General features: G+C 43.8%; 1 protein-coding gene across 1 annotated transcript in view; it reads left to right on the top strand.

Moving 5' to 3' along the window:
• Positions 1 to 15,439, top strand: part of Casq2 (calsequestrin 2 (cardiac muscle)) — a 54,053-nt gene extending 38,614 nt beyond the window's left edge. Inside the window, exons 8-11 of the mRNA XM_005389033.2 lie at positions 468 to 522; positions 10,735 to 10,835; positions 13,000 to 13,074; positions 14,143 to 15,439. Coding sequence (XP_005389090.1) covers positions 468 to 522; positions 10,735 to 10,835; positions 13,000 to 13,074; positions 14,143 to 14,361 — 450 coding nt within the window. The 3' untranslated portion in view covers positions 14,362 to 15,439. The remainder of the gene's footprint in view (positions 1 to 467; positions 523 to 10,734; positions 10,836 to 12,999; positions 13,075 to 14,142) is intronic.
• The last annotated feature ends 7,599 nt before the right edge of the window (positions 15,440 to 23,038 follow it).

Raw genomic sequence — 23,038 nt, 5'->3', positions numbered from 1 at the left:
CTTCTTTTCTTTTCTTTTTTCTTTTCTTTTTTCTTTTCTTTTCTTCTCTTCTCTTCTCTTCTCTTCTCATTTCTTTTCTTTTTCTTTCTCTTTCTTTCTTTCTTTCTTTCTTTCTTTCTTTCTTTCTTTCTTTCTTTCTTTCTTTTCTTTCTCTCTTTCATCTTTTTTGAGACAGGGTCTCGCTATGCAGTTCAGGCTGGCCTTAAGCTCACTGTGTAGCCCAGGCTGGTCTCGAACTTGCAACGATCCTCCTGCCTCAGCCTCCCAGGTGCTGGGATTACAGGCATGGGCCACCACACCTGGCCCAGTGTTCCCTTCCTTAACATGCACTTTGCCTGTTTCTCTCTGCTTCTGTGTCATTCCCTACCCTCCAACATTTCTATCCCCACCTCTGGGACCCTGCTTCTGGTACCTCCCTTTCTATCTTTCCACCTGAGAGTGTAACATCTGATTCTTTTCTCCTACAGGAAGATGATTTGAATGGGATCCACATTGTGGCCTTTGCAGAAAGGAGTGACCCAGGTAGGAACCCCCACTCTGCATAGCCTTAGCAAGAATAGACTTCTGGTCTTCATCAGCCGTCGCTTTCTCTTCCCTCCCCTCCACCCACAATGCAACCACAAGACACTGGGCTCCCCCTGGTGGCTGCCTGTTCAGCACTGAGTCCTGCCGTGGTGCACACAAAGGAAAGAGATGCAGACAGATGAGAGCTTCAAACCTTCTGCTTAGAGGCCCAAACTGAGAAGCAGCATTGGGCACTGAGAAGGGTAACCAAAGCATCCTAGCCTTGCAGGATGTGTGCGTGTGTGTGTGTGTGTGTGTGTGTGTGTGTGTGTGTGTGTGTGCGCGCGCGCGCGCTTCTGCTCACATTAAATGTTTGTTTTCCACTTTCGTGATCTACCTATATAGATCACTATCCTATATTAACCTGATAATAAATGTGTCCTTTAACAGTATAAAAATATTTCCTTAAGTAATAAGAAAATGAGAAAACCAAGCAGCTTCTTTTACAAAGTGCAAAATGACCCTATAAATGAATGAATAACTTCGTTTTATTTTGGCAATTTGCATAACTTCTCCTTGGTTTCCCTCTTTCAAAACCTATAGAGAGGAAAGTGCAGGAAAGGTTAATTGAACGGGGGTAAGCATCCCTACGGTGACGTCCAGTGAGATACACAGACCCCTAAGTGTAAATGGAGATTCTGAGATGTCTTTCAGGAGACTTGTAACGATCCAGAATGCAACTAGCGAAGGCAAAGAATTTCATTGGCAGTGGCCCAGTGGGCAGACCTTGGACACGAGATGCTTGTTGGGGACACCAAGACCTGACAGTGCCCAGACTGAAAGCACCGAGGCTGCCTGGGCTGCTGAGACAGCACCATCATGAATGTGTGACTTCACGGGGCTCTGAGGCAGGCTGTGATGTGCCATTAGCCCTGGGAACCACTGTTCAGGGTAATGTGGGATTACATGTATTTGTCAGGAACCTCAGCCTCCTTCTTGGGGTAAGTCTAGCACTTTCCTCCACTGGGGATGAGGAAACAGAGGGTCAGAGTTTAACAGACTGCCCAAGGGGACACACCGTGAAGGAGGGGCTACTGTCTGTCTCTGCACACTCACCACTCACAGTGCCTTGACATATGGTAGATGCCCAGGAAATACTATAGGGCACAACAATAGTCAGTGGACTGTCCTACAGACTGGAACAAGATATATTGCCATACAATTTTTAAAATGAAAATATAATACATCTTAATAGTCACCCTTTACAAAGTATGTAGATTGGTGGGTTTTTGTTATATTCAAAAGTTGTGCAAACATCACCACTAATTCCAGAACATTTTGAACACTTTAAGGTGATGAAAAACCTCATTAGTAGTCACTTACCACCTCTCGTTCTTGCTCCTGGCAACCGCTAATTTCTTACTGTCTCTGTAGATGTGTCTAGTCTGGATGCTTCATATAAATAGAATCATGTAGTATAAGACCTTTTGTATCTGACATCTTTTACCTAGCATGATGGTTTAAGGTGTATCCTTTTAAGGTCCATTCATAGTGTGTTTAAGTATTTCATTCCTTTTTAAGGGTTGAATAATATTCCATTGTATCATCTGAGAGTTTCTTCCATCTTTTTTACTAAATTGTTTGAATTTCCCTTGATGTGCCATATTTTCCATTATAGACTTGCAGAGTTGGAAAGCTGCAAGGAAATCTAGGCCTTCAAAAAAAGTAGTCAGTGTAGTTTCAGCTTCTTTTCACAGACTGTGGTCACCTCCTTGCTTCTGGAGGAGAAAATAGCAAAGAAACCCATTTGCCTAAGGTTTACAAGCTACAATCAAACAGAATCAGATCCCTGGTACTGTGTGAACAGAGATGAGGTTGCCACTGGCAGCCGACTGCTGGCTAGACTCCAGGGGCTTCCACCCCACCTCCCCCCATTCCATCCTCCATTCCAGGATTAGGGGAGGCCTGTCTGGCTCTCCGGAACAATAGAACAAAGAGGCCTCCCTGAAGTTGCCGAAACCTGTTTGACAGAGATTGCTGCTGTAATGAATCAAGCTCCTGAAACTATTTCCACCTCCTCCCTACACAAATATCCCTGGGCCTGAAGCGCTGCCTTTCCCAAAGAGTCCAAGCTGGGGCTTGTCCCTGGGAAGCTGAAGCCGAGCAGTGGGGCGGGGTTAGGGGGCGCTCCAGGGACATGGTCCTTCGCAGGGGCTCAGGAGCTTGCCACTCAGGCTGTGAAAAACAAAGGCTTTTCTGTGAAAATCCCCAAGTTAGTGTAGTCCCTGTAGTTAGTGGTTTACCTGCAGGGCACTGATGTGCAACCTCGGACCAGAGGGCTGGCTGCAAGTCTAGGAATTTCACTCCTGCGTAGGCAGTTCCTAGCATTCCTTTGCTCTTACTAACAAGTTATAGACTATTGCCTAATCAGACCGCTGCCTACCTATCAAAGAGGAAGGTTACATATCCAGGAAAACGTGCAGCTCTTCTTCAACAGAAAGCAGTGTAGAGGAAATGTGTCAGGGCTTTCTGGAGAGCATCTCCTTTAGTCCTAAAGCTGTTCTGTGATATGTGCTTGATCATAATTCCAGAGTCACATCAGGAGAGTCTTAGAAGCTAAGTAACTTACCCACTTCACTCTGTATCTCAGCCAAGATTCACATTCCACAGGCTTGATGGACTTCTAAATGCATCTGGGTACGATGAAAGTGGTGGTGATGGTCACTTACCGTAGGCTTTGTATGACATAACAAACCCAAGAGAGAGGTTCTATTTTAATCCCCATTTTATAGCTGAGGCTGAGAGAGGTGAAATTCCTGGGAAGCAGTGGAATTAAACTGAGGGCTGTCTGCTTTCCCAGCCCTCACACTTAACGACAAGGCCCTCCCGCCGGCCACCTCACACACCACTGAGTTCCCACCCCAAGGGCCTCTTTCAGTGGACCTTTCTCCCTCTGCTGTTTTTCACCTCTACCTCCAACATTTTAAAGACGAGAGAAGGAATAGCCAGACTAATTCAGTGACGTGCTCAGGATGACAGGGATGTAGACACAGCTTAGATTTCTTGAGGGTTCCTGGTTGCCATCCACCCTATCACTCTTCTCGCAGGCCAGCTACAGGTTCTGAGCATTCATCGTGCTGCTGCAGTGGAAGGGGCCGGGGAAGGGCGGCAAGAACCAGCGGAGTGTACGTTGAAATGCAAAGAGATCCAAGCCGCTTAGAAGCCTGAGTGCCTAATTAGTGAAGACAAGTCCGACTTCCTCCCACTTTCCACTGATCTTGTCAGATTTGGAATCTGACATTCTGAAGCAATAACGATGCACATCTATCCTAGTGACCTGCACCCCCAGGGACTCTTGCTGCCATCCCAGACTTCACAGCCAGAGTTTGTGTTCACCTTTGCAGAAAGCCGAGGACATCAGTGCTCAGGGAGAAGGCAGGATCTGCTTGCCAGGCCTGGAGCATAGGTTTCCCTCCTATGAAAAGTCCTGATCCAGGACCAATGGTAGGCTGACTAGGAGGGGTATTTTCTAGGCCCTCTGCTCTTGCTGGTTGCATGCTTCAGGCCATGGTCTTCTGCCTGGAGCCTTCTTTCCAGCTGGTGCGCTCAGAGCACCAGTCAGAGCTGCTTGCTTGACAGGTTTGGAAATGAACGACTCTCTTCCATGCCACCCCCAGATGTATCTGTATCAGGCTGACATCTTCTTTATAACACTTGATGAAAGGTTTGCAAAGCAGCGTTTCTACATGAGTGCGTGCAGGATGGATATCCTCCAAGGGCACCGGGAATATCAGTGCTAACAAGCTGGAGATGCAAGGACAGGCTGCTGTCTGCAAGGAGTGGAACAGAATTAGTGATGGGCCTTGGGAGGAATTCTCCAAGCCCTGTTGCACCTGACCTTCCACTGCCTCACATTCCTGTAAAAATGCTTCTGAGACCAATTTCTAAATTTGACTTAGGAAGTTCAATATTTGATACTTGTTAGGTATTAAACATCATATCAAGCACCTAACAACTATCATTGCATTTCATTTTCACAGCAACCCTTTGGGTAGGGACTGTAAGATCATCTTCCCAGTGTGCAAGTGGGGACGAACAGGTACAGAGGAGATTCAAGCCCAGCAGTCCAGCACAAAGTCTGTGGTTTATAACCACCACCTTATATTTCTTTGCATCATAAAAGTGTATCAGTTGACTTTTTTGCCAAATCTTTGATCCAAAAAACAGGAAAAGACAGAGCGGAAAAGAAAACATTAGGGAAAGAGTAAGATATTCCTTTGTCTCAGATGCCAGGCAAAAGCCATGGGGATCCACATAAAGTACTGTTCTAAGAAGGTGTATCATGCTAGCAGATAGCTTCTTAGAGATTCTGTCTTCTAAGGACAGCTCCTAGCCTTTTCTGTCTTTCTAAGGCTTGCCAAAGCCCACTAGTTCACAAAATACTGCTTTTGAAAACTATCACAATTTCTAAGGAGACTCTCGCTTGAGAATCCTAGCCCTAACCCTAACTCTAACCCTAACCCTAACCCTAACCCTAACCCTAACCCTAACCCTAACCCTAACCCTAACCCTAGCCCTAGCCCTAATTCTAACCTCCAAGAGAGGATCCAAGGGTGTTACCTGCCTTACGTGCTTTTGTGTCTCACCACCTGATCTGGGCCTGAAACATTGTGGGCACTGAAAATATACCTATCTGAGGAAAATATGAACCTTTTCCATCAATGAAGGATGAAAGTTATAGGACATAAAATCTTCAAAAAAATAATGAAAAGTTGATGAGGGTGAGGGAGAAAAAGGAAGAAAACAGAAAATATAAGCCCTTCTGCATGTGTCCTGCTCTTTCCCATGATGATAATAGTGTCTTCTTATTGTTAGGAAACTCAGGAAGGAAATAGGTAATTGTTTTCTGCATTTTCAGAGGAGGGAATGGAGATACCAGAGGGCTTAAGGGACCTGTGCAAGGTCTCCAAACCCCAGACCCCATATCCTCTCCAGATAGAACCTCCAAGCTGCATGATGTCACCCTGTACATATCACATGTAGATACGGTGGGACCCCTCACTGGGTTGTGGCTGTCCCAATCCTAGGTCTCCCTTCCCAGAGGCCCTGAGGACCATCATTTCCTGTGGTGTGGAGTCAGGGAGACTTCCTTCTAGTGCCTTAGTGGACTGGGCACAGCATGGGAGACAAAGCAGGGTGCGTGGTGTGGTGGGCCTGTTTCCTCTTGGGCCATGGCTTGGTCTAAGACACATGTGCCTCTGCCAAATGGGGCCTTGGCCCCCAACATGGTTGTGCTTGGCATGGAACTGGTCCCCCAGGACTGGTGTAGGCTCATTCCCACCGATCTCTGCCAGGGAAGTAAGAAAGGATAATCACTGGTTTCTCTTCCTACAAAGATATGATTCCCAGAGGCCACTCACTTGCTGTGGGAAACCTACTGGCCTGATATGCATCCCTCGCTCTCTCCCAGGACTCAACTCCATGTGGCCAAGAAGGAAATAGAGTTCTCACTGCCTTCTTTATTTAGGTCCATCTCTGAAACTCCAGTTTCTCTCAGAGCCATCTCTAGACTAACCTGCCCACTGCGGCTGTGAGCAGAACAGGGCTGGAGAGCACCACGGGTAGAAGGAGGCACTCTGCTCGGCCTGTCCATGGGAAAGGCTAAGGTAGCACCCAGGCTGTTTCCTCCATGACCCAGCTCCCTGCCTCCCTGTGTGAAAATATCCACACAGGGCTTTGGGATCTCAGGCACAAATTTGAGGAAGAAAGATCACAGTGATAGTATTGAGAGCTTGTAGAGGGCAAATGGGTGATGGAAATGACCCTCGACATGGGCTTGGCTTCCAACTATGGGTCTTGCTCACATGCGATGTGGGTAAGTCACTTTATCTCCCTATGTCTCAATTCCATCCTCTGTAAACTGGAGATAACCAAATCTTCCTAACCACCAAGACTAGATGTGAAGATTCCATGCAGAAGTGCTCACTACCCAATAAGTACTCAAGAATACTCATAAAATAAATGTTGGCGCTGAATGATCGCAGACTCTACATAAAGAACAACATCTTGTGCCCATAAAGGAAGAAAGTGGGAAATGGACTTGTGGGAAAGGAGATTTCACAAGGGATGGTATACAGAGTGGATTCTTGGCTATTAAGGATTATCTGCCCTATAGTAGGCATTTATGAGGGTCAAAGGGCCTTCGTGATAGACATATTTAACAGAAAAGGCAATCAAAAGTTTTGGGTGAGGACCATTCACCTGCTTGGACCTTTAGGATGTTTGGGAGATCTATTCTGATTTTGGGAGTTGGTGCTTCTCTAAGAACCTCAGAAACAGCCCTCTATTATTGTCTAAATAGCTTTTAGTCTACAAGTCTGTGACTAGTATTTCCCCTTTTATCTACCTGATCATTTTTTAAATTATGGGTTATTCCTTTTGAAAGGCAGATGGTCACAGTCTAAGATGGTCTGTAAGCTGCATCCATCACTGGTAAAGGACATTTTTATTCACTTCACACTCACTTCCATGATTGCATGCATCTCCTAGTCCTATGCTTAATATTGAACTACAAAAAAGAAAGAAAGCTCCCCACACCCACCTTCCTTTTAGAAGAGGAGGACCCATAGTGACTGTTCCCTGGCACCTACCAGTCTTACAAAGAAAACAAGCTGTCTGTAGGAAGAAATGGAATTTAAAACTTACGGCTTTAGCAATTAAATACATGTGACACCAGGATACTTGCTTTAACTCAGGTTTTCCTGATAGGTGAAAAGCCACCAACACAGATTTGCTCAAGTTTGGAGGCTGAAAGGGGGGATCTTCCAAGGCTTGCACAGCTTGAATCAAGAATACCCAAGTCAGCTAATGCCTTCAAAGAAAGGAGTTAAACCTGACTCTGGTCCAGTTCTGGAGGCAGTGTTTACCCAGTCCCACTGGCTGACACGGCTGCCCTGAAGGCCTGGTGCAGACCCAGCGACAGGAGCCAGGAGCGATCACCTTATGATACGCTGTCTTGTGGGGTATTCTGTGAGCATCTTCTCTACCACATGGATCCCAGACAGTATCTAACCTTTTCCTGGTACCCAGAACATGGCATTTAAAACACATCTTGAATGAGTAGATGAATGGCCAGGCTTAAAGGCTTCATTTAGACACGAGAATGGCAGTTCCCTCAGAAGAATGATGGCTGAGCCTCACTGGGGAGCCAGGCAACTGTCTAGTGCTTCAGAGATGCTTCACGCGCAAGCACCCTGTGAAGTAGCTACTGTTGTCACCATCCCCACTTTGCACGCTAGGAAACAAGACATTACATAACTTGCCCTAAGTCACATTTGAAGTGCTTTGGATCAAGATCACTTAGGCTGGGTCAGAACCCTGTGTTTAAGTGATATACGGGGCTGCATCCCTCAAGAATGGACTCTGTTCTGTCACTGAAATTACCAGGGCCACAGATGGTTGCTCTTTACAAAATCTATTACCCTGAAATTCAAAAGCTTTCCATTGGGCCTGAAAACTTCGCTGGCTTTACTGTCAATCTCATTTTATTAATTTTTTTTTCTGTGAATAATTTTTGAGCTTTCCTTGCTTTTCTGTAGCAAAGGGCATTCTCTACACAAAACTCTTTCATATTCTGAAAAACTGGCATTAAGCTATACTTTTGAATTTTATTGTTTACGTAAAAATTCTAATCCATTTGAATTTTTCATGAAAAACCCAGTTTTTATTCTTCTGTCTTTTCCCTTTTATCTCTAAACCTGTTCTAGAACATAAAGTAGGAATGTGGCGTATGGTCCTGTATTTAACCTTCCTTTTCATGAATTTCAACATTACATGAGTTTTTTTTCCATTACAAATGACCATGCTGTGTTGTGTATCCAGCTTGTTCTAAATACAGATGTGCACATCTACGACCCTGAGCATGGACAGTCTCTACTTTTTCTCTGTGCAATTCAGTCCCAAACTGTACCTCAAGTTCACTCTTTACTAGGATTCAGGCTGTGTTGTTGAGTTCCATCATCTTCGTGAATTTTAGATTTGTCAAGTTCACTTTAACATTTGAAGCACACCTTCCAGAGAACCACCAACATCACTTCAATTCCCCTTTTTTCTTTTTACTGCTGAATGCAGTAATTGCAGGTGCTTGGGAAGAATTTCTCTTTGTGGTTTGTGCATTATGATCTGTAAATCCATAGATAACTATTTGTGGATTTCCATATTTTCCTCTCCTGTGACATGGCCACATGCCCAGAGGAGGAGCTATAGTAGCTACACTATAGCTACAGGAGCAATCATTGACACTCTAGAAGGACTTAACCTTCTAACTATACCTACAGGCAGCAGGAGCAGTACCCTTACCCTAACTCCATCCCTATGCCCTAAATGACCATTGTGGGAACTCTAAAGCATACACCCTATTGCTCTTGGGTTACTGCCATGCAATCTCATTTGCAATATAGATATGAGCATGGATTGAGCAACCAGGTCGGCCAGCCCACCATCACCGCAGGAGAGGGCTGAAGAACATAAAGACCTCCTTCTCCTTCTTCTCCTTCTTCTCTCTCTGCTTTCTTGGTAATAATGCCTGAGGAGGTCTGGTGGAACTGTCTCTATGAGTCAGCAACATTTTAAGTGACTGCAGCAATTCAGGTGGAGCTACTAAGAATAATATGCATTTTGCATAGAATTCATTAGAGAAGAGGAAGTATAAGAGACACCTTTACCAAGAGGCTGAACTTGGCAAACAGGAGACAGCATGCCTGGAGAGTGGAGGCTTGTTAAACTGAGGCCAGAATGGAATCAAGTTCACTGGAAACTCAGGAAAAGAAAAATTTTCCAAAGAGTGGTCATCACATCGAATTGCCAAGAAGTCTGGAGTACAAGCATTTCAGGCCACAAATTCAGCTGTGCAAGAAATGGAACATGACTGTTTAGAACTAAACCTAAATTGCTGTTGAGCTGAACACCATGGGTGGAGAATTGTCTGACAGTTATTGTCTCCTGCCCCCTTCAACTGTTCTGAGGGACCAAGATCTGGTTGGTTCCCAGGCATAGTGAGGTAGGGTCCTCACATCTGTTCATACTGGCATCTACAGAGAAGCCTGTCATTCTGTCTTCTGGCCTTTGTTCCCACCACGTCATCTCACCTGCAGGAAGTTATCAGATCTGTCTACTGTTCTCAACTTTATATCTCAGAATTACAGACAACTTGGGCTTCCTGATAGACATTTTTGCCCTAGTACTAAGAGATTCTCTGGAGAATTCTGGGACCCCTCCATTTTCCTGAGTTTCATTCTGAAACATAGCATGAATCCTCAATACTTTGGGATTCCCTAAACTTACAAAGATTCTGTGTGTAGATACACAAGCACAAATGGTTTGTGTCCCTCACAGGTCCATGAACACATACACACACACAGAGCTTATGTTCTCTGAGACCTACCAGAATCTAAACTCTTGCCTCTGTTTTTGCTGGGACTGGGGGAGTGATGCTGAGGGCTTAGAGTTCAATATCTCTTACTAAATGTTTCTTTTTTTTTCAAAATTTTTGTTTATGGCAAAAACTGTGTGCTTCCAGTCCTCCAAGGTTTAAGCTTGAAGCTTAGAAGTCTTGTCTCTGCTTTTCCTATGAATCATCCCTCCCTGGGGCCATTGAAGGCTGCTGACTGAACAGAGGGAGGCCACAAGTAGCCTGCACTGGTGAGGGAGGGAGGAGGAGTCCCATTTACCTTCTCAAAGCCAGGAGACGACCGAGGATCAGAAGTGCACTTAGTTTGAAGGTTTTAGGTATTTCAGGTTGCAAAGAACCAAAGGGCCAGACTTAAATGCTCTTGGACCACAGAGCACAGGCTATGGAGACTGAGGGATATCACACACTCCAAGAAACCACAAAGGGCCATGAGGACAGGCAGTCTTCTGATCTGGGACTGATCTTTCTCACTGAGGCAATCCAGATGAACAAACGTACCTTGGCTTCCAGTGAGAAACCAGCCAGTTCCCTCTGACCTTTTAATTTTTGTTAATTCAAATTTTTTATTGTTTCCTTTGTGTAAGCTGCAAAGGAAGCTTCTGTGGTTGGAGCTCTCCTCTGACTCATTTTATAGCCTAATCCTGTAATTGAGGGTGTACACCAAATAGCCTAAGAACTCCTTGTGGAAAAACCACTCTCACTCAGCACATGAGAAGCCATGTATGTTCAGGCATTACTCAACCTCTTGAATCCTACTTCAGATGGCTATGAGTTCCTGGAGATCCTGAAGCAGGTGGCCCGAGACAACACCAACAACCCTGATCTGAGCATCGTGTGGATCGACCCCGATGATTTTCCTCTGGTGAGTGGCTCTGGCCAGGACACCATCTCTGCTGCCCTTTATAGTCCAGTCATGGTTAGCCCAAGGCCCTCAGCAGGAAGAAGGTGATGGACCAGGCAAAGCACTCGAGGAAACTCAGGGTCCACCCCATGCAGTGTGGCCCTGACCGCATTGAACTTGGCCTGGAACAGTCGCTGAAATGCTTAGACTTGCTACAGAATGCACTCTGGAGAGACCACGTACTGGAGGCTGAGGGGCCCACCCAGATGAGCTGAGGGGAGTCCTCCTACCAGAAGCTCCTTAGCTGCCTCTTGTCCTGCCACCAACCCTCCTGCTCTTCTCTCACTGACTGGATGGGGACCTTCATTCTGAGGCAACCTAAACTACTGAGTAATAAAAACTAGAGAGAAACGTTTGGCATAGAGCTAAGCACTTGGTAGAGAAAAGGAGAAGCCTGTCTGAGAGCAAAGACCATTCGTTTTTCATTCATACTGTGTTCCCCAGGACCTGCTTTAGTTCCTAGCACATGTTTAAGATATAAGAACTTTTACAGTCCAGACTTAGCCAGGGTCCATGACCAATGGCCAGAAGGCTTTGATTGTATTTAGTTTTATGAAAGAAAGACAGAATCTGTACAACCTCAGTAATAATGATAAAGGACGTAGCTAATACCCTCTACTATATGCCTGGAATGATAGTAAGTTGTTTATATGCATCGTCGCAGACAACCCCCTCAAAGCCCTGTGACACAGGCACCATTACAATCCCTTTCAGGTGGAAAGAATGACAGCTGGAGAGATTAAAGATAGTAAATGGTAGATATGATATTCCTATCTAGGTCTGTGTTAATACCAGACCTTGGTTTATTGCTTGTTTCTGGCAGAGCTAACTGCTGGTAATTAATACGTTTAGTTATTATCAGGTATGCTATGGTTTGTGTCTGGATGACCCCCCAAAGACTCATGCAGCCATGGGTGGAGGTTTCTAGAGTTTATGACTGATCCATGGTCCAGTTCTGGGATTATGGGTGTGAGTGCTACACCTGCCCTGGGGCAGGCAGCCTGCATACAATATAAGAGAGGGAAAGAAGCTTGCTCCCCCTCCCACTGCCGCTCCTCCCTTTTTGCTCTTGTTGCTTTTTGCTGTCTTCCACCACTATGAACTCTTTCCCTCTGCCATGTGCCACTCTGCCTTGGAGCCAGCCAAGTATGGACTGAAACCTCCACAAACTGTGAGCTAAATAAACCTTCCCTTCCTTAATTCTGGGCATTAGGTATTTTGTCTCAGCACCAAAAAAAAACTAATGGATACAAGGTTATAAATGACAGTTTTATCATTCAGGAATTATTATTAGTTCCTGGTCACGACTGATGATGCTATGATCAAGTAGGAAAAATTGAAGGCTTTTGGTGATCTCAAGGGTCCTGATGCCCAGTGCTACACAGAGAATGGGTGAATCAAAGGCAGAGATTTCCATGGCACTGGAGGCCAATGTCACAATTCAGGGTAATTATAGAAAAGTCATGGCCAGGTAAGGCTCTATATGAGACTTCTTTTTTAAAATTTAGCCACTGCCAGGTTGTATTTCGAGTTTATTAGTACTATTTTGTTGTGTAAGTTTGCAGATGATCTGCAATTCTTTTGGCCTGTTCTATGTGTTTGCCTTGGTTTTACAAAAGAAAAATAATCTTCAGACTTTTCTAGCTTCCAGATTCTTGACTATCCCAGTCCCCATATTTTCCTGAGAGACTTTCTCCTCTATCACTGCTTTTCCAGCCATCTCATATAGTAGGATGGCTTGAGGTCAAGAATTTTTAAAAATAGGGCATTGAAAGGGAAGTGGAAGAAAATGGCTCTTCCACCATCCATAAACTACAGAAGAGCCACAAGTAATTTGGGAACCAACACTGGTCCATCTCTGTAGTATTTTTTCTCACAGCTGTACAAGCTTTTTTATATTACATGTTTTCAGTTTGTGCAATAGCATCTTTTATTTAATGCTTAAAGTGCTTGAGGGCTGGGCCAAATTGGCAATTTCTTAAGAGCCCACAGCTATTTCAGAGACCTTTCACCATGGTGACCTAGTTCCTATGGTACAAAGGCAGGTGAGCCCAGCCACAAAAAAAGTGGCTTTAATTGAGAATGCCCTCGGCCTGTGGTCTAATCTGATTTTGTGTTGTCACAGCTTGTTGCCTACTGGGAGAAGACCTTCAAGATTGACCTATTTAAACCACAGATTGGGGTGGTGAATGTGACAGATGTGAGTATCCCCCACACAAGCTTTCTCAGGTCCCTTTACCCAGCCCTGTTGTCCTGCAGTCCCGACTATGACATCTTTAGGAGTCTAGCTCCTTCAGAAACAAGTAGAAACCTTGGCCCTGCCTGAGTGCAGAAACTTGCTAGCATGGCCCAATTCTGGTCTCTGAGCCAGGCCTAATATGTATTTCTATGCCTTTCTTCTATGGGTTCATTTCCTTCCTTAGGGGGCCAGCCTGATCCAATTCACTGATCTAGAACTTTTCACCCAAGAAAATTCTCCTGTGTCCTCCCCTAAAAGCCCAAGATCGAGTTCTCTTTATACAAGGAAACTCACACCCAAAGCTGTCACTGCATAATAGGTGGTGGTGCAATTGCAGCTCAGAAGCCCTTGTACGCAGACACTAGGCCCACTGGAGAGAAAGATACAAAGCATGCACAAGGAAGCGGGATTCCTCCAGGTTCAGCACTGTCGATCTGAGGATGGGAAAGGCTAGGGAGATGGACAGGCAGAGTATAAAGAATTTTGGACCTTGGTCCAGGCATCTGACGCAAATCCACTGAAACAAAACAGAAGTGGGCACAGATACAACCAGGGAAATAGTGAATAAAAAGGGATGCTCACAAAGGACCCATACAGCCAGAATTAATTACAGTGGACTGTCTTACGAACGACGGCCAATTAGCAATGTCCTTTGGCCCTGTTGGTAAGTGTTCAGTCATGTGGGGAACTCCACATTTATTTGTTTTGTAAGCAACTTCAAAAATAGTGATAATTTTAAAAAATAGGTTCAAATTAAAACTTTTAAAACTAGAATAGTATAACATAAGTGAAAAGGAAAAAAATTTTCTCACTGTAGCATATATCTGGATAGTTTAAGGCACATTTCCTCCTGTTACACAAACAGGATGTGTGCGAATCATTCTGCAACTTGGCAATTCCATTTAACAACGTGCATGCGTTCTGTAAAGTTGCAGGAAACTGGGCACTCACTCCGCACGGCTCAGAACCCTGTGGTGTGGCTCAACCTTCATTCATTCACTCATTCCTTCGCTCTGGCCCTCATTACAGGCTGACAGTGTCTGGATGGAGATTTTAGATGATGACGATCTGCCCAGCGCGGAGGAGCTGGAAGACTGGATTGAGGATGTGCTTTCTGGAAAGATCAACACCGAAGATGATGACAATGAAGATGAAGAGGATGATGATAATGACGACGATGATGACGACGACGATGATGATAATTCTGATGAAGAGGATAGTGAAGACACTGATGATGATGATGAATAGCTCCAACTCCAAATGACTTACAAAACCGAAATCACAGCTACCCACTACCGTAGAGACAGACCATGGTGGCAGAAAGCAGCCCTACCCCCACACAGATCCTTTCCTTTTTCTCACTCCTTTCTCGTCATGAGCAAATGCTTTTCCAAACCCAGCAAGCCCATGTAGCAGGGACAGGAGAGGAATGGGTGCCATGTTGACTTGTCTGGATTGTCATGGCACACTTTTCTTGTTCTTCACTAGATCTTCATTTGTTCTGCTCTTTATCAGATCATTGTGGAGCTACAGCAGTGCTAGAATCTGGCAGTCTGGGGACAGTGCCTTAACACCTCTATCAAGTTCACTTGTCTTTGACTGTGGTGGTGACAGAACCAACAATTTGCTAATTCAGAAGCGTGAAGTGACCTTGTAATCAGAGCCCTGGGAAGACATAATTGGTCAATTTAGCCCCCATATCTAGAGCATCAGTGAACTCATCTCTAAGCCTTTTGATGTCTATTGAGAAGTCTTGTGTAGGTGTCACCAACATTTCTAGCATATTAGGATCCTGAGATGGGTGGTTGATTAGTTAGCCAAATTTCTGGCTATGTGAAAGTCTCATATTCACCAGCAGTGTTGGGTGGGGAAACTGAAGGATTAAAGACTCTTAACTGTTCTGATGGGGATGGGTTCACATCTCTAAATAGGTCAGCCGGCCTCCTCTTCTGAGCTGGGAACTGAATACCCCCTCTCTGTTGCTGCTAGTGAACTTCTTTAAAATTTTTCTTTATCCAATAGTCAATAACTCTCCATTTATCAGCACTCCCGCAGTTGACCAGGGCAACAATAATTGGAGTTCATAATGATGCCCTGAGGCACTGAAAAAATCCAGCGTGCCTTCTGAACTGTCTAACAGTTACATTGTGCTTGGTAGTGTTAGCATTGAGTGTGCAGTATAATGTTCTAATTTATTTTTTTCAATCTGTTAACATGTATGAAATTGCGATTTTTTTTGGAAACTGTGGCAATTCTTTTGTGAAATAAAAGCTAACTAACTCTGTCATTAAACTCATATTCTAAAAATTTGAGACTATCTTCAAAATCCTGTCTTGGTTTTTCTGGTCTTTGGTTTCTTGTTCTTATCTGGCTCTGGTCCTACCTCTCTATTTCTTCTTGGTTTTCTTTTTTGGCCTCATTTCATTGAGCTGCCCTCCACGGCGCTTCGCAGTGTCTCAGCTCCACACAGTCTGCTAAGGTGTTATCATCTGTTTCTATAAGCTACTACTGTGCATGAGTGACTCCAAATGTGGGTCCCTAACCTGGCCTCTTGCCTGGTTTTAGATCCAACTCATTCAACTGCCTCTCTACATCTTGGCTTGAATGCTATACAAGCACTTCAAACTCAACACAACAAAACCTCAATGCCTACCTTTCCCTGCAAACTTCTCCCATTTACGAAGTCCTAGTTTGGATGAGTGATACTACCCTCTATATAATTATCTAGGTGCCATGAAAGTAACCCATTCCCCTCTGTTCCTATGGCATTTTGTGCATGTTCTGGGTTATGGCCCCTGATATTTAAATTATAACACAGCTGTCCTTCCACTGAGTTCTAAGCTCTTTCAGGGCAAGAAATTTATTTATCTTTGTATTTCCAGAACTTATTACTTTGCCTATCACAAAATAGGTACTCATTTATTGAATTGAAACATAACTGATTAATCAGAACAGTTATAATTCCCCAACATATTTATTGGCCAGCAGAGCTTATGAGGTGTGTTAGCCTCCTTGGGCTGAATATCATAGACTGGGGTGCTTAAGCAATAGAAGCTTGTACTCACAGCTGCCAGCTATGTGGGTTCCTAGTGAGGGGTCTCTTCCTGGTTTCTCACTGGGTTCTCCCACAACTCTTCCCAGGGGTAGGGGTGGGTGCACACTGACACTCTCTGGTGTCTCTCCCTCCTCTTCCAAGGACACCCATCCAATCTAGTTGGGGCACCATCCCATGACTTCATTTAACTATAGGTCTCTATCTTCACATACAGACATAGTCACATTGTGGGCAAAGGCCTTAATGTGAATTGGGAATGTAAGATTCAGTGTATCACACAGGACCTGGTAGAAATTAATATTTTTCTCCTTACAAAGCCAGGCAGCTGTTTCCCAAGCTGTGCTGTGTTGCCCCCAACCCAGGCCCAGAAGCACCTCTAATAAGCACCTCTCCAAAGCAGTGCCTGATGCTAACCTTTCATGTAGCCTAAGAGTACAGTTTATCAAGAAATCAGTCTGTTTCCAAGTTCAGGAAAACTCCCTTGTTCTCAGGGTTCTGAGAAATATTCATTAAGTTAAACTCTTATAGTGTGCCAAAGTGAAGAGAATTGTGTCTGTAAGCACTAGTACTATTTAGTTATTAGTTTAAACCTTATAAGCTGATAATTACTGAACATGTGCTATGTGCCTGGAACACAATGCTAAGTGCTTTACATATGTTATCTCATTTAATCCTCACAAAGGCTTATGGGATGCATCTTATTATTGTCATCTTTACAGATGAGGAAACTGGGTGGGACATACAGGGCTCCAGGAGTTTTCCCAGGGTCACACAACCACTTTGAAGAAGTCTAAATACCATATAACTCCATTGGTATATTTACAAGGATTTAAAGTCCTTGAATTAAGGAGTAAAGGATTGAATTTTTAAAAAGGGTCTAAAGATGGTCTCTGGCCAGGGATATAGCTCAGTGGCACAGCGCCTGCCTGGCAAGTGCAAGGTCCTGGGTTCCTGGGTTCCAGTCTGAATACCAAAAGAGAAAAATTAAAAAAAAAAATGATCTCAAGTAAATTTCCCATAATCTTTTTTAATTGCTTGAACCAAATGCCCTTTCTCCTTTCACTCAGAAGTGCAGGTCTGGCAATCCTATTTTTGTTTTGTTTTTTTAAGTAAGATTCTTTTTGTTTTACAGAACACACAATAATTTCCAATGTATTTCTGTTAAAAATCATCTCAGAACTTGAAATGAGCTTTTCTTTTCCAGAACACACTTGTGCACTATTCATGTCCTTGTTTGTATCACCCTGGAAGCCAATCCTGTTAATAATCTCTCCACCCTGTTACTAATATTACAGGTCATTATCAAAAGATCTTTGCTCAGCAGAGATCTGATAACCCAGATGCACAAATTCCACATAAATGTTGATCCCTGGGGCTCTGTCTGAAAACTTAACGCTTTCAACAGGTTTTCTGATCAGTGAGTGACAGGCCCATGCCCAAATGTATTTTAGAAAATTCAGACACCTGTACCAGCCCAGAGCTACTGATGTGCTATCTCCAGAGCTGGGAGCTCACCATGTCCAGAGTTGCTGTGGACCAACACAAGGTAGGGTTAGCGATCACTGCTTTTCCCACTGTCCCCAGTCCTCTCATCCATTCCGTGGCTTCCCTGCCATCTCTCTCCAACCTAGTCCCAATGATTGGACCCCTACTATGAGGTTTACCCTAAGAAAAATGCACAAACGATGGTCCCTTCTAACAAGGTAAGGAATCAGGGCTCGATGAAAGCCCAGGAGTGTTTTGGCAAAGGTCCTCTTCAAAGATGTAGGGAACAGAAATGAGACATCTCCCTCTGGCAGTGTTTAAGGCAGAAGTCTAGGGACTGTTAGCTGTCTCTCACACCCACACCAAATGGGGAGCGAGCCCTCCCTCCTCACTTCCTCACCATTACTTGGCATTGATGTGGGATGTTTCCAGCCTTTCATCTGGATCACTGCAGGGTTCACGCTGGTCTTTCAGCTCCAGTTCACCACAATCAAGTGATTGTTCCAAAATAAGAAATCAGTCACAGCACAAGCATCCTTAACATTCTTTGATAGTTCTCTATTCCTGAAAGATGTTTGAGGAAAATTTCTTTGAAACTAAGAGGCCAAGGAGTAAGCTAGAAATGGAGATGTTTGTGACTGCTACATGAAGAATCTAAGCTAAGAGGTATGAGTTTGGAGAGGAGAAACAGGTACCTATCATCTTGTAAAACCAAAACTGCTCAAGAGCATCTCTCCTGCATAGGAGGAAAGCAAAGGCTGGCCCTGGTACTATCTGGCTCATGGGTTAGACAAGCACTGGATTAGCTGGGGTGGTTCCACTGTGGATTTGGAACACATGTGGAGCATCCTTCTTGAGATTACGGCACCCAAAAGCCTTATTTGCGATTATGGTCCCAAGTTGGTAATTTGGCAGAAGCTGAGTCAGCACCACTGGCCACAAGGTGGGTGTCCTAGGTACTTTTCTTGTTGCTGAGACAAAATACCCAACACCCAAAGTTAAAGGAGAAAAGTCTTCTTTAGCTCAGTTTGTAGAGGTTTTAGCCCATTATCAGCTGGATCCAAGACAAGGTAGCACACGGCAGAGGGGCAACTCTTTATGGTGGTGGAAGACAGCAAAAGCAAGCAAGGAGTGGGGGAGACAAGATTCTCTTTGTTTTTCTTTTTTTTTTTTTTTTGTCTTTTTGAGACAGGGTCTCATCATGTAGTCCAGGCTGGCCTTGAGCTCACTTTGTAGCCTAGGCTGGTCTTGAACTCACAATGATCCTCCTGCCTCAGCCTCCCGAGTGCTGGGATTACAGGTGTGTACCACCATGCCTGGCAAGATTCTCTTTCTGCACCTTATATTGTATGCAGGTTACTTGCCCTAGGGTGGGTGTAGCACTCATACCCTTAACCCTAGCCAGAACTATGTCAAACCAATCAATGGATTGATTTACTAACCATAAACCCTTAATCCTAGCCTCACTCACTCTAGATTCAGCCATCTCTGAAAAAGCCTCCTGAGTCTGTGGGGGGCATCTAAACACAAACCCTAACAGTAGGGATCAGATCTAGTATTAAATGAAGCCAATGTCAATTTTCTTTGTGGGACACTGAAGATCTGTGTGAGGGGCCTCTTATCTACCCAAGAGCTCCATCTCTTACGATGCCTTCCAACTGCCTGGCTGCTTACCTCCAAGCCTTGGCTCGTGCTGCTGTCCACTGGAATGTGCGTTCTTCCCAGAAAATTCTCCCATCTTCTTATAAGTGCCGCCCATTTGATGGCTCTTTTCGTCATGTCCACAGGGCAAACTGGCCACATCCTCCTCTAAATCCCTCACTGCCTACTGTGTGGACTTCTATGATGCATCCTACAATTCACTGTACTTTCATTTCTATGTATTTTTCACCTCAGGGAAAAGATGGGCTCAAATGGTTCTGTCTTCAGTGCCTATGTCTATGTTCTCATAGGGACTTAATAAATCTCACTTGACTAGTCTTTAAGTGTACAGAGCTGATTTAACAGCTATTATCCCTACTAAGAATGTGAGAAAACAGGAACTTGAGTTTTATTTTATTTTACTTTAATTTTTTTTGGTACCAGGAATTGAACTCAAGACCTTGTGCCTGCCAGGCAGGCACTTGTGCCACTGAACTATATCCCCAGCCCCAATTACCTTGTTCAAATTTTTTTTCCCCCTGGTACCAGGAATCAAACTCACGACCTTGCACTTGTCAGGCAGGTGCTGTGCTGCTGAGCTAAATTCCCATCCCACAAAAACAAATGTAGCGATTACTGAATGTGACCCTTATCCCAAAATTTTTTGGCAATGTGGCATCACCTGTCCAGATTGTCTTCGTATAGCCAGTTGCTAAAGAAACAGGAACACAAAATCTCGTGGGCTCTGTGAAAAGCTTCTAGTGCAGGATGTTCTCTTTCCTCAAATGAGTGAAGTCCTCCAGAAATACAGTAATCATGAGGTGGAGCAAAGCAGGCTGGGATGCGAGAGGAAGGGCCAAGCTCTGCTTTCTAGGAGTGGACCAACCACGGCCACCTGAATGTCAGCTCATCTGCTTAATGCATCTGCAGAACCAAATGTTTGTAGGCGAAATAAGAACCTCTTTGGGAATTAATGTGACATTTTAACCATCTGACTTCTTTAGAGTGAGAGTGACTAGAATGCAGAGAAATAGCCCTATGACACTCACACAATCCTAACAATTTCCCTAAAATTTTCACTTGATTATGATAGCCAGTAGTTTTAGCAGAGTGTACAATCACATTCTCATTCATTTGCTTATTCAATAATTCAATAATGGGCCCTTAAAGCATAGCACGTGCAGATCACAGAACGCAAAAACAAATGGGTAAATGGCAGAACCAAGCAAAAAGCTAGGAAAGGAAAAATGTCTGAAGCACTTCCTGTTAGGGCTATCAGTGCATCCTCACTTTGTCCAAAATATTATGAAGGCTCACATCTTAGAAACATATTCACTTATGTACAGAGAACACACCAAAAAATTAACTATCATTTTGGATTACCCATGCCAACATGAACCTGTGTATCTAGAGGATGCTTCTGTGACACAAGACACCAATGGAGCCATCTCTCTACAAAAGCAGGGACACTCTAGTGCCCAGCACATTCTAGTGCCGTGGGCCGACTCTGGCTCTGGGCTTTACCTGGTCTCATCCTGATATCCCTCACTCCACTCCCATAATCTGATATTTTACCAACACAGAGTCTCAAACTTCTTGCAAATTCCATAACTGTATCATGGCTAATGAATGAAAAAAAGAAGAGCCTTTTGTTTATGTCTGCATATGGTCTTAATCTTTTCTCTAGCAGAGTTTTGCATTTATGATCTATGCACATCTTGATGGCCCAAAGGGCTTATCATAATCTATACTATGAATATCTTCAATTTATTGTTCTGATCCTTATCCTTGCAACTCGTACAGATTATGCACTATTAGCATTCTATACAGGTAAAGAATAGCTGAGGTTAGCAAGAAGCAACCAACATTTCTGAAGTTCATTTTTAACTATCTATTTATTTATCATACTTCTGTCACCATAAAATGGATGGCAAATACAGTTTTGTTACAGTGGTAATCCTACTTTCCCAGTCTGTCATGACTGGTTTTCACAGAAGCATGACCAGTTGCCTTTAAGAGAGTATAAAAAACTGTGGAAGAATGAAAATGTTCCCTAAAAAATAAACAACTTTTTAGGTTGAAATAATTACACACAGAGAAGAAACAATACACAATTTGGGATTTTGATTTATTTTCCAAGTTTACAGTATAAAAAACATAATGTGTTTTAAAATGTGTTATAGTGAATTGGGATGGAGAAGGGCTATAACTGGAGGACCCAAAAGGAACAAAACCACTGGGGTACCAGGTACATCGTGTCCATGACAGATCCCATCACAATGAGAAGAGGTTTTAGAGTACAAACTTTATGAAGTTGAAAACGGACTTGTACAGATGGTTGCTGGTGGTGCGTTCACTCACATGTTCAGAAATGTCTCAGTAGAACCTACTGCCCAGTTAGTGCAGCAACTCACACTTAGGCTTTGTCATACATATTTGTGGCGGGTGAGTAGAGGTTAGCAAAACTGTCCTTCCTAGTAGGACAGCAGTAACTAGTGATCAGAAACAACACAAAAGGTCTCCTTTCATCTTTTTTCACAGTCGACTGGTCAGACAGAGACAGATGGTTTTATCGCTGACCTTTCTGGATTAATGCTGAATTCAAAATCTGAAACATGTAAAGTCCTGCTAACAAAAGCAATTGTGAAATAACCAATCAAATAAGACCTGGCCCAGGCCTCTCTGGTTTTCTAACACCTTTGCTGAAGATGCAGACAGCCAAGAAATGAGTTAAATTCAAGGCCCTATGAGCCAGTATGTGTCCCCACCTCATCCCTGCGGGTGTTCGTGAATGATATTTTACAAATTAAATTTGGTTAAGCATGTCACCATTTAGGGAATCCCAGAGATTTTGCCATTTAATTAAAATCTAGAATGAATCTAATAGAAAAATAAGAAATTAGCCAGCACTTACTTGTATTCCCAACTACTTGGGAGGCTGAGGCAGGAGGACCATAAGTTTGAGTTTAGCCTGGGCAACAAAGTGAGATCCTCTTTCAAAATAAAGTAAATACGGTCTGGGATTATAGCTCAGTGGTAGAGCACTTGCCTACCATGTGCAAGCTCCTGAGTTGGATCTCTAGAACTGGGAACAAAATTATTATTAAAGTTTGAATTTTTTAAATGTTCCCTTTAAAAAAAAAGAATGACAACCAATAGTAAGTGAATATTTCATTATTTCTATAACTGAAGGGTGCCGGCACAAGAAGGCATTAGCCACATCTTCCTTCCCGCCGTACAACCACCATGAGGATGGACATGTGTCTGAACTCCCTGTAACATGAGTTGAACTGAACTCATTTGCATATCAGATACCCATAACTAATTCCCTGAGAAAGTCTTAGTGCTCTCAGCTGATGATGCTCTCCTAGGCTAAGGGCTTTTGTAGGACTTTAAACTCTCAAATAATGAGCAATTTCACAATGAACACTTCTGTCCACAAGGGAAAGCTCAGACCCACAAAACCAGGCAACTGTACATTCAAATATTGTCTTCCAAATATTGTTTCCGTGCTAAAGATGTACCAAAGTCATTCTTAAAATAAAAGCCTGCAAGCTTGCTGCATCTGTCCCCAAGGCTAAAATAAGTATCTTTATTCCACTAAGACCAACAGAACACTGCTGCTTCTGAGAGACCTCAATTGTAGACTCTCAGCGCCACACTGAAGGTAACCTCCACCGTACTGCCTCAGGCTTTAGGAGTCTTTGTGGTGTTGGAGAGACCCTCCGACAGCCTGTGAGAGAG

The sequence above is a fragment of the Chinchilla lanigera genome, unplaced genomic scaffold (assembly GCF_000276665.1).
Source record: "Chinchilla lanigera isolate Chin_1 unplaced genomic scaffold, ChiLan1.0 scaffold00034, whole genome shotgun sequence".
NCBI classification, from domain to species: domain Eukaryota; kingdom Metazoa; phylum Chordata; class Mammalia; order Rodentia; family Chinchillidae; genus Chinchilla; species Chinchilla lanigera.
Note: the sequence above shows the minus strand (reverse complement) of the source record. Positions and strands in the feature narration are given on the sequence as shown.